This window comes from Sceloporus occidentalis, unplaced genomic scaffold, assembly GCF_023333645.1.
Source record: "Sceloporus occidentalis isolate IW3139 unplaced genomic scaffold, rSceOcc1.0.p SCAF_1, whole genome shotgun sequence".
In the NCBI taxonomy this organism is placed as follows: Eukaryota; Metazoa; Chordata; class Lepidosauria; order Squamata; family Phrynosomatidae; genus Sceloporus; species Sceloporus occidentalis.
The window spans coordinates 2,426,759-2,439,263 of record NW_028316981.1 but is presented as its reverse complement, the minus strand read 5'-3'; the positions used below and the strand labels follow the sequence as shown (position 1 = coordinate 2,439,263).

At 41.4% G+C, this 12,505-nt stretch overlaps 1 protein-coding gene across 1 annotated transcript in view; it reads left to right on the top strand.

Moving 5' to 3' along the window:
• The window catches only part of LOC149320357 (uncharacterized), a 126,427-nt gene that overhangs the window by 3,694 nt on the left and 110,228 nt on the right, over positions 1-12,505 (top strand). Inside the window, exons 4-9 of the mRNA XM_089500311.1 lie at positions 1,887-1,973; positions 4,391-4,477; positions 6,979-7,065; positions 7,732-7,959; positions 9,500-9,626; positions 9,809-10,919. Of these exons, the coding sequence (XP_089356437.1) occupies positions 1,887-1,973; positions 4,391-4,477; positions 6,979-7,065; positions 7,732-7,959; positions 9,500-9,626; positions 9,809-10,919 (1,727 nt within the window). The remainder of the gene's footprint in view (positions 1-1,886; positions 1,974-4,390; positions 4,478-6,978; positions 7,066-7,731; positions 7,960-9,499; positions 9,627-9,808; positions 10,920-12,505) is intronic.

Genomic DNA, 12,505 nt, shown 5'->3' with positions numbered 1-12,505 from the left:
CAAAACCCTGCATTGATCTAGTCTAACAGCCTCCTGTAATCCAAATGAAATGTTCAGTATGTGGAATTTGGATTTAGGTTCTTTCTTTCTGTGTAGTACAGGTGACCCTCTGTATCCATGGATTCAATCATCTACATCTTAGAATAGAAACATAGAATCCTAGAGTTGGAAGAGACCAGAAGGGCCATCCAGTCCAACCTCATTCTGCCATGCAGGAACTCACAATCAGAACATCCCCGACAGATGACCATCCAGCCTCTGCTTAAAGACCTCCTCCGAAGAAGGAGACAAGCTTCATTTATATACCGCTTCATACCGCCTAAGCAGTGTCTAAGCGGTTTACAACTGTAAGCTAATTTGCCCCCAACAATCTGGGTACTCATTTTAGCCACCTCGGAAGGATGCAAGCCTGAGTTGAGCTTGAGCCCTTTTGCTGGTCTTGAACTCGCAACCTTGTGGTTTTGAGTGAGTGGCTGCAGTACAGGCATTTAGCCACTGCACTACCAGGGCTCACGGACTCCACCACAGTCTGTGTTCCACTGTCGAACAGCTTTTACTGTCAGGAAGTTCCTCCTAATGTTAAGGTGGAATCTCCTTTCCTTTAGCTTGCATCCATTGTTCCATGTTCTAGTGTGCTCCATCCTCAATGTGACACCACTTCAAATAGTTAAACAGGGCTATCATATCACCTCAACAGTCTCTTCTCCAGGCTAAACATACTCAGCTCCCTAAGTCTTTCCTCATAAGGCATGGTTTCCAGACCCTTCACCATTTTGGTGGCCCTCCTGAGAATATAAACTTTTAAAAATTCCAAAAGCAAACCTTGATTTTACTATCTAATGTAAGGGACACCATTTTACTCCTCCATTGTATATAGTGAGACTTGAGCATCAGCGAATTTTGGTATCCATGATGAGTGCTAAAACCAAACCTGAGCAGATATCAAGAGCCTATATTCATTGAATAAATATTTGAAATCTGGAAGCTTAATTACAGCCATTGAAATGAGTCTTAATTCACTTTCAAGCAGCAAACCCATGGGTTGGGGGGGGCAAGTGAATAACTGAAACAACCATTGCTTTTGAATTGTTCTAATCTGAGGCACTGTTTAAATTCTACATTGGCTTTTCATTTTACTAGAAGATGGTAAAGACAACTCCAACTGCCCCATCCCACTTCACAGAATGCACACATAGACAAATGGAAATTGATTGAAAACTACAGAACAAAGCAAAACTCGCTCTTGTAGCTTTAAGATAATAAAAGCTGTCTATCATTTAAATCAACTTAGATATTTCCTTTAAAAAAAATCTTGTTGGTGATCTAAGTGTTATTTCATTTTATTTATGTGTTGTAGATTATGAAAAGTCTTGAATGATTAGAAAAACAATAGTCATCCTTTTAAAATAAAATTAGTTGGAAAGAGTATGAAAGTACAAGCTTTTTCACAATTTTGTTTTAATAATCCCATGGTCAGGCTATAACATTTTACTCTCATTAATGGTTCTGCCCCCCTCCCCCCTTTCCTATTTTTCTTCCATGATTACAATGGAATCACTCAGGCCCCATACAGACAGGCCAAAATAAAGCTGCTTCAGGTCACTTTGGAGGTATGCTGTTTAAATGATGTATGTGTACTAAGAGTCCAGAAACCGCGCCAAAGCCACAACCCAGTCCTAAGGATGTGAGTGCAGCTTTGGCGTGGCTTTTGGACTCTTAGTAGGCATGCATCATTTAAACAGCATACCTCCAAAGTGATCCGAAGCAGCTTTATTTTGGCCTGTCTGTATGGGGCCTCAGTGACACAGTTGCATTTGTGTTGTTGCTTGTATTTAGGAACTTTGCTGCAATCTTTGCTTCTCAATAGCATGTCTTCCTGTATTTAGGAACCAGCAGGAGAGCCATCTCCTAAAAGACCGAGAGGGAGACCGAAAGGAAGCAAAAACAAGAGTCCATCTAAAGCAGCTCAGAAGGTGAGATTATTCCAAAACAAAAAAAAATTGCTTGGATCATTATCTACTCATTAGCCAGTAACCACAGAATTTAACCTACAATTGTCCATCCATTTGCGCAGACTTTGAATCCACGTCCCTCACTTACTTGTGAGGGGCAAACGGAGGGACTTAAAATGGGGCACGCTGCTATTCAAGCCAACAGGGCTTGAATATATGCGGATTTCTGGGTTTTTTTTTGGGGGGGTGTTTCCGGAATGGACCCCCCACGAAAACAGAGGAGCGACTGTGTTTAACTTCTGCTGCAGAGGCTGTGCTATTTTAATATTATTTTGTAATGGAAAGTTGTAAGAGTATCCTGGATATCTTAGGGGCAGTTTTCCTTAGTTAATTTTTTAAACAATTAAACCTTTATTTACCTGTTTGTTCTTCTGTATTCAAAGCTGAACTCTAGAAGAAATCTTTAGTGCTTTAAAATTAGAACATTCTGAATATCTTTTCTTCAAGGTTTCTTATAACAGGTGAGGAAATGAGCAAGCCATCAGGTGAGAGGGGAGCAAGAGAGGAGGAAAGCCCAGCGAGCCGATGAGAAAGAGAGAGTGTGAGTGAATGAATGAAATCAGGATGAGCATATGAGCTGAAAGAGCCTTTTTTGTGTGTGTGTGGCGACAGCCCAGAAGCAATTTGTCAGTACAGAATTGCTGAAGAGGGGACAAGGGAGACTTAAGAAGCAGCCACAAGCCAGTATATCTCATCTCTCTCTCTCTCACACACACACATACAATCTTCATTCAAGCTAAGGACCCATAGGTGTGTGCCTGATGAAGCGACTGAGTGATTCAGGTGCACACATGCCTGGCAGATAGGAAACGGTCGGGCTTTTAAGTGACAATTGGTGGTTGTGCTGGATGTTTGTTGTTGCTGCTCCTGCTCTTGTGATGGCAGGTGTGGGCTCAATTTGTTGGCCTTAAATATTTAAGGTTCCCTTTAAAAAAATCCTGCATTTTATTAGTTCAACAGCCTCCTTTAATTCAAGTGAAATGTACAGTATCTGGAATTTGGATCTAGGTTCTTTTTTGCTTTGTAGTACATATATTTTATTGAATAAATATTTGAAATCTGGGAGCTTAATCATATCCATTTAAATCCCATTACTCTTACAATCATAGAGTTGGAAGAGACCACAAGGGCCATCCTGTCCAATCCCCCTGCCATGCAGTAACTCTCAATCAAATAATCCCCGACAGATGACCATCCAGTCTCTGTTTAAAGACCTCCAAGGAAGGATACTCCACTACTTTCTGAGGGAGTGTGTTCCACTATCGAACAGCCCTTACTGTCAAGCAATTCCTCCTATTGTTCAGGTGGAATTTCTTTTACTGTATCTTGCATCCATTGTTCTCTAGAGAAGCAGAAAACAAGCTTGTTCCATCCTCAATATGACATCCCTTCAAATATTTAAACAGGGCTATCATATCACCTCTTAACCATCTTTTCTTCAGCCTAAACATACCCAGTTCCCTAAGTCTCTCCTCATAGGGCATAGTTTCCAAACCCTTCACCATTTTAGTCGCCTCCTTTGGACATCATCATCATCATCATCATCATCATCATCATCATCATCATCATCATTATTATTATTATTATTATTATGTTATTTATATAGCGCTGTAGACATGCTTCAGTTTCTCAACATCCTTTTTGAATTGTGGTGCTCAAAACTGGACACAGTATTCCAGGTGAGGCCTGACCAAAGCAGATTACAGTGGCACTCTTACTTCCCTTGATCAAGGCACTATACTTCTATTGATGCAGCGTAAAATCGCATTGGCCTTTTTAGCTGCTGCATCACACTGTTGACTCATGTTCAACTTGTGATCTAGTAGGACTCCTAGATCCCTTTATACTTGAATTGTTTGATTCTTAGGCACCTTTAAAATCTGCATTCATTTTACTAGAATGTGGTAAAGACAGCTCCCACTTCATGCTTCATATAATGCAGAACATTCTAATATGTCAGAGAAATGGAAAATGATTACTACAGAACACAGCAAATCTCTCCCTTGTAGCTTTAAGAAAATAACGGCTGTATATATTTTAAATCAACTTAGATGTTTCTTGTTGGTGATCTGCATCTTATGTCATTGTATTTATGTGGTTGTTGATTATGAAAAGTCCTGAACATTTAGAAAATCAATAGTCACCCTTTAAAATAAATTTAGTTGGAAAGAGTGAAATACAAGATTTCTCATAATTTGTTACATAACTCCAGTGGTCAAGATACAGCTCTCTCATTAATAGGTCTGTCCCACTTTCTATTTATTTTCTTTCAAATTTAAAACTGAGTCACTTAGTGACATAGTTGGATTTGTACTGTTGTTTGAATGTAGGAACTTTGTTAAAATCCTTGCCTTAATAACATGGCTTTCTGTGTTTAGGAACCAACAGGAGAACCATCTCCTAAAAGATCAAGAGGAAGACCAAAAGGAAGCAAAAACAAGAATCCATCTGTAGCAGCTCAGAAGGTGATTATTCCAAAGCAAAAAGTTTGCTTCGATTATTGTCCACTCATTAGCCAGTAACTTAGGCTAAATGAATATCTTTTTTCTGAATTTCACAAAACAATATATTATAAGAATGTATATTAAAATGCCTGCATTGAAAAATGCACACTGAAATATACACAAAAACTTTTCATGTAGAGAAAGTCCTGTTACCTGATTGCTCTCAATATGCATGTTTGTTTGTTTGGAGTATTTATAACCTGTTCTCCAGCCACAAAGGCCCTTAGAGCAGCATACAAATGGTTATTTAGATGGTCCCCACCCTCAGGCTTACAATCTAAAAAGATTTGACACAAAAGGAGAAGGAAATGGCAGTAGGGAAGGGGATCAGGCCCAGCCATTCTTCTCTTCCTCTGAGGCCTGGACCATGGCAGATGGACTGGAGAGGGACCTCAGAGTGAGAGAAGAACTCCTTCTTAGTCTAGGTTAGGCCTGATGGAGCTGATGCTCTCCCTCTGAGCCAGATGGTTTCAGATGCAATGGAAGGCGGGCTTCTTGGTCTAGGTTAGGCCTGATGGAGCAATTTTTCAGTCCCACTGAAAAGTGCACTAGGTGAAATAATGCTCCTTTTTAGATGTGTCCCCACCTTCAGCTTACAAAGTTGCAGCAGCGGAGCCCACGGAAGGGCTGGGGAGTTCCCTACTCACTTTCCACTCCTGCCCAACCAGCCAGCCACTCACACATCCTACTCACTCTCTCCGCATTTGAAGATCTTAGTACACACACACACACACACACACTGACTCTCACCCCTGCTTTTTGCTTCCCTGCATGAGAAAGGGTTAATTGCTCCGTCTTCCTGCTTTTGACATCTTGGTGCTATATTGTAAAATTTAGATGGGGCAGCAGACAGCAGGACCATCCTCATCACAGCAACACTACTGTCATTTCCTCTAGCATAGTGATTGTGACGCTTCTGCTTCTGTTGCAAGAAGGGGGGTGGGCAAAGGGATTCAAGATCACCTTTGAATCCTTTTGTTTCTTTAAGGTGCCTTACAGCAAGCAAGGAAACCAGTTAGGCAGTGGGCACAACGGGCACAAGAGAGGGGAAAGGGGAGTGAGCAGGCAAGTGAATGAGCAACATCAGCCAGTGAATGGAGTCACAGTGAGCACACAAGCTGAAGAAGCTGGCCAGCCTTTGACTTCATTCACAGCAGCAGCCCAGGAGCAACCTGCCAGCACAGAACCTCCGAAGAGGGGACAAGGGAGAGCTAGGAAGCAGCCAAAAGTCAGTATGTCTCTTTTCCCTCTGCCACACAGACACTTTTCTCAGCCTTACCACCCATTAATGTGTGCCTAGAGCATAGGCTGTGGGACATGGCTGTGCATGTACCCATTAGATAAGGCAGGAGCCCAGGAGTAACCAGCAGATAGGGAAACTCTTGGGGTTTTTTGGCAGTGTGTGGTGGTGGTGGTGGTGGTAGTGGCTTGTTATTGCTGCTGCTGTTGTGGTGGAAACAGTGGATGAAATTTGGTACTTAGCCCTGATGAGGAAGACAGAGAGACTCACACATCAGGCAAGCTGGGAAAGTGGGGTTTGTGAGGCTTGTGTATGTGGTTTTTTATGGGGGGGGGGTTGAATCCCCGTTGGTTGTAGGAGGAAACCTGGTGTGTGTGTTTGCGTGCACATGGGCTGTTTTCCTTCTTTCTTTTTTAAAGACACAAATATTCCCACCACCTTCAGAAAGAAAGTGAGAGAATAGATGGAAGGAAAAGAAGAATGGGAGTCGGGCTGTCTTTCCCTTTTCCGTTTCTCAGTCTTGTGTATGTGTAGAGCAAATATCCTACACCGGCTTGTGCCTTCTTCACTCCAGTCTTTCTTGACCTCCCTCCATCTCCTCAACACCCCTGACAAGGCAGGGTGAATCCAGAAATATTTTGTACTTCTCAAAGTAAACAGGCTGCTGGGAATTCTGAGGCTTTTCTGATCTTTTTGGAAAGATGCTGATTTTTTTAAAAAAATATCTACATGGATGCAATCAATTAAGATTGCAGTTGCTGCTTTGTACAGAGTATAAAAGATGAAGACTATTATTTATTCATGTATTTATTTCAAGGATTTATATCTTGCTTTTCTCCCACTATGAGATTCAAGGCAGGTTATAATAATTTAAAAAGACATAAATAAAAACATTGATTACAAAAGTAAAAAATAATTAAATATTATTAAGATTAAAATATTGTTAAGATTAAAACATAAATTAAGAAACATAGTTAAAACAAGAAAAAACATAATGCATTGCCAACACACAGCACAACAGAAGTAAAATTCATCCACCAAACACTAGATGGTCACAATGCAACATTTTACTCTTATGAATGGGTCTTCCCTCCCTTCTTTATTTTCTTTCATATTTAAAACTGAATGATTGATTCAGTGACACAGTTGGATTTGTACTGTTGCTGGTATTTCGCATCTTTGCTGAAATCCCTGTCCCAGTAATATGTTTTCCATTGTGTAGAAACCAACGGAAGGGCCATATCCTAAAAGACCAAGAGGAAGACCTAAAGGAAGCAAAAACAAGGGTCTATTTCAAGCAGCTCAGAAGGTGAGGTTACTCCAAAGCAAAATATTTGCTTGGATTATTATCCACTCATTAGCCAGTAACCACAGGTTTTCACATACTTAACCTCTGAACTGCAGACGTTGTACTAATATAATATTATTTCATGTTGGAATGTTCTAGAATCCAAGGTATGTTAGTGTTAGTTTTCCTTTTTACAACTTGCACACACACATACACCTCCCTCCACATTTGCAGATTTGACTTTTGTGGATTTGATTAATCATGGATTTTATTAATGTGTTCTCTCTAGGAATATCTAGGTCCTCCAGTGCAACTCTATGGTCAACATTAACCAAAAGTCACACCGAAGGACCTAGAGTTTCCTAGAGAGAATACTCCATGAGGCATTTGTAGCTCCTCCAGTGCAATTCTGTGGTCAGTATCTGGCAGATGTTGACCACAGAGTTGTACTGCAGGGCCTAGAGATTCCTGGACAGGTGTTCTCTCAGATAAAATCATAGTGTTTTTGTTATTTGTGGTTTTTCCACATTCATGGGGGTCCTGTGCCCCTAACCCCAGGGAATGTGAAGGGACAAGTGTATGTATATACACACACAAACACACACACATATGTTCTTCTGTATTCAGGATTGTACTCTAGAAGAAATAAATGTTTCCTGCTGTAAAATTGAATGCCTTTTCTTCAAGGTGCCATACACCAAGCGAGCCAGCGGGCAGGAGGGGAGCAAAAGATGGGGAACGCTAATGAGTGGACAAGAAAGAGAGCAATCCCAGCAAGCAAATAGAGCCTTGTTGATCACACAAGGTGAAGAAGGCAGCCAGCCTTTGACTTCTTCTGTGGCAGCAGCCCAGGAGCAATCTGCCAGCAGAGAACCACTGAAGAGGGGACAAGGGAGACCTAGGAAGCAGCCACAAGTCAGTATATCTCTTTTCTCTCTGCCACATGTACATAACTTTGCTCAACTTTACCACCCATAGGTCCAGCAATGGAACAGTTAGGATTTCAAAGGAGTGCACAGAAAGAAATACAACTTGCCCCTAATTTATTTCCTTATTGTCTCTCCAGTGTTGTGTAAGAAAGGTAGATCTCTTGTGACTCCTTTGTAAGGGTGGTGCATCAGCTACAGTACAGTGTTTTGGAGCTATACTCAGGAGCTAGGTGCCACCGAATTCACTCCCTGGTCAGAGTTTATAGAATTGCAATCTTCTCTGTCATAAGACTTTTCCAAGTCTGAAAAAAAAATGTTTAAGGCTCCTCCAAAACAGAGGTCAGAAGATATTAAATGAAACCAAAGGAGTCAAAAGGCAGAACGTTTTTTCACCAGTCATCTCTTCCCCAAAGGGACATGCATTAATCCCATTTTCCTAGTAGACTCAGATACCTGTCTCTCTCTCTGTCCATCCATCCATTTATTTTATTTAAAGCATTTCTGTAATACCTGTCTAGAACCCCAAGATGATGTGAAATATATGGTGTGTAGCATCTAAGAAGCCATCAGAGTTCATGAAATGGCCTCAGTTTTTCAGTAGCACCAGAGGCCTAATCTCAGGGAAATCACATAGGAAGACTGCAGTCTGTTCTTTTGTTCATGTGAAGTCATAGAATCAGAAACCTCAAAGTCCAGCAAGTCCAACCACCTGCCACACAGGAATATACAATCAAAGTACCCCTGACAGATATCCAGCCTCTGTTTAAAAAGCTCCAAAGGAGGACACTTCACACTTCGAGGGAGTGTGTTCCACTGTCAAATAGCAATTACTGTCAATAAGTTCTTCCTAATGTTTAGGTGGAATCTCTTTTCCTGTAGCTTGAATCCATTGTTCTGGGTCCTATTCTTTGGAGCAGCAGAAAACAAGCTTGCTTCATCTTCGATATGACTTCAAATATTTAAACAGGGCTATCATATCATCTTTTAACCTTCTCTTCTCCAAACTAAACATCCCCAGCTCCCTAAGTCGTTTAAATGGTTAACAAATATGGAAAACAAAGTAGCATCCCACAGATCGAAAATGATCGATATATATTCCTATACACCAAAAGGAAGACAGAAAAGGTTGCAGTGATTACAGGACCACTGCACTAATTTTCCATGCGTGCAAAGTCATACTCAAAATTGTGCAACAAAGTTTCCTAGCATATATGTAGTGAGAAATCCCTGAGATGCAAGCTGGATTCAGCAAAGGAAGAGGCTTTCCTCATAGGGCATGCTTTCCAGACCTTTTATTATTTTGGTCGCCCTCCTCCAGACACACTCCAGCTTGTCAGCATCCTTTTTGAATCATGGTTTCCAGAAGTGGACACAGTATTCTAGATGAGGCCTGACCAAAGCAACAAAAATGGATTTTTAATAACTGACCTAAAAAAGCATATGAAGAGCCACCCAAATAATTTCTATTTGTAGGAGAACACTTCCAAAAATAATAATTTGTGATCAGAGAATTTTCTCTCTTTCAGCTCCCAGTCTCCTTTGAAGAAATGGCTGTTTATTTCATCAAGGAGGAGCAGGATCTCATGGATCAGGGCCATAGTTCTCTCTACAAGGAAGTCAGAATGAAAGATAATGGGAACATGGTGTCTCCAGGTAAGTAGCATTTTTGCCTTCACTGGATAGTTTATGAAGAAATAGAAATCTGTGGTTGGTGCAGTTAACTAAAATTCAATAGACAGTCTTGACTGGGAGGTAAGGGAAGAATGTTGGTAGTGATTGGTCCTGATCCTGAATTTCTGTGTTTAACACCTAATGGTATCTTCTTCTTTGTCAAGGAGGTAATGAACAGGAGAAGGAACGTTTTGTGGAGGCATCCATGCGATCACCAGAAACAACAAAGACTCTTGTGGAGAAAGAGTCCTTTGGAAATCAAAAGGAATTGAAAAGGCAAAAGAGAAACGAATCAAAGAATTGGAGAAAGAACTCCTCGGTTTCTCAGGAGCAGGATATTTGTGAACTCCTGACTCTGCAGGAAAACTATAAAGGGAAAAAAAGGATAAACTGTTCTATCTGTGGAAAAATATTCCAATCTAAATTTCACTTAAACATACATTGCAGGATTCACACAGTGGAGAAACCATATGAATGCATGAAAGGCGGAAAGTGCTGCAGTCGGACTGGACATCTTCCTGCATATCAAAGAACCCCAGTAGAGGAGAAATCATATAAATGCATGGAATGTGGAAAAAGTTTCAGTCAGAGAGCGCATCTACATTCACATCAAAAAACCCACACAGTGGAGAAACCATATAAATGCATGGAATGTGGAAAGAGCTTCAGCGAGAGTGGAGATCTAAAGTTACATCAGAGAATCCACAAAGGGGAGAAGCCATATATGTGCATGGAATGTGGAAAGAGCTTCAGTAACCATTCAAAACTACGTAAACATCAAAAAACCAACAAAGGGGAGAAACCATATAAATGCACAAAATGTGGAAAGACCTTCCCTCAGAATGTACATCTACATTCACATCAGAGAACCCCCACAGGTGAGAAGCCGTATATGTGCATGGAATGTGGAAAGAGTTTCAATAACAGTGGAAGTCTTCGTTCACATCAGAAAATCCACACAGGGGAGAAATCACATAAATGCATAGACTGTGGAAAGACCTTCTCTTTTATGCAAACTTTACGTTCACATCAAAGAACTCACACGGGAGAGAGGCCATATATGTGCATGGTATGTGGAAAGAGCTTCTACTGGATTGGAAGTCTACGCTTACATCAGAGATTCCACACAGGGGAAAAACCATACAAATGCCTAAAGTGTGGAAGGACCTTCTCTCATAATCATAATTTACATTCACATCAAAGAACCCACACAGGAGAGAAACCATATAAATGCATACAATGTGGAAAGGGCTTCAGTCAGAGTATTCATCTTAGTAGCGCTAGTCCGATTTTTATTTTCCCGACGTGGTGGTGGTGGTGGTGGTTTCTGCCCAAATGTTCTAGTGCTCACTACACTACAAAATTCCAGGATCCATGGGACATAGTCAGAGTAGTTAAAGGGAAATCATAGGGACCTTTTACACTAAACTATGAGTCTACCTCTAAACTATAGTGCTAAACTATAGCACTATGATTCCATTTGTGTTGCAGTGGCTGCATGCTATGAAACTGGGATATGTAGCTTGGGAGGTACTAGAGCTCTCTGCCTGAGAATTCTAAATGCCCCTCCCTAAGCTTCAAATCCCAGGATTCCATAGGATGATGCCCTGGTGGATAAAGTGGAATCATAGTACAGTAATGAAGTATTGTAAAAGGGCCCTGAGAAGGGAGCAGCCATGGGGCTCCAACCCAATGATGGTGGTTAGCCCAGCCTCACATACAAGATGCAGCCTTTGGGGGCTCTAAAGTATAGATCAGCATCTTTGATCTGTTTCCCATTCCAAGGTGGATTTTCTGGGGACAAGTCTTTTACCTCACAAGAGCACCATGACTGAGCCATTTCTCCTGCTTCTGTCATAAGCTTACCTTGCACCACTCTGGCTGAGCTACCAGATTAGCGGACAGTTCAAAAATGGTCCAGGTAGTCCTGGGTCCTTTTTCCAGGCAGAGAAATGCCTTTCCAATGCTTTAAAGGAAGAGCTTTCCTCTGCTGTGGTTGGTCTCCTCCAGGGCAGGTGGGATCCAGGGGGAAACGGCCACCTTCCTCTGAACATGGAGGCTCTCTTTAGCCAACATTCAGTGAAACAAATAGAGTGATAGTATACAGTGTTGCTTTACCTCTTGACCAATTGGGAACCATTCAGTTTCTCCATATTAAAAAGGCATTTTCCCAGCAAAGTCGTGAGGTTGTGGCAAATATTTTCAGACGACGTCACAAAGAGGACTTATCCCAGGAAGTAACAGGAATGCCCAACCAACAAACCATTCACGGGATTTGCTCCTGCAGCATTCCTGTTTCTTCCTGGGTTAAGTCTTCTTTAATTGTGACGTCGTCTGAAAATCTTCGCCCTTGAACTCATAACTTTGCCAGGAAAATCCCTTTTTAATGCCAGCTTTTCCTGGCTTTCCTCCTGTGGTAAAGTCTTTAGGCCTTTCTGGGAAGGCTTTCTCTCAGTCCTGTCTCCATTGCAGGCACTCTGGAATCTGAGCAAGTAAAAGCCAAATACCCACCTTGTGCATCCCAAAATTAGCACTAAGCTGGCATCTGGGCTAGTACTGGGGGCTCTCAGAAGTCATTGGTTGCAACTCCAGTAGATCCAGCCTGCAATGACAGGATCTGTGATGGGGAATTATGGGAACTGTAGCCTAATAACATGTAGAGGGCTACACAATTCCCATCTCTGCTCCAGTAGTACTATTTGGTCTTTGTGTAACTGTTTTTCTTATAACCTGCTTATGTTTTCTGGCTCCAGTTTCCTGTGAGCTTAATAAGTTTTGGGTTGTGTCACATTAGTTCCAAATGGCTTGGTGTTTGATTCCCATTCTGTGTTTTCAGCTGAGCTTTAAGGTTCTCCTTAACC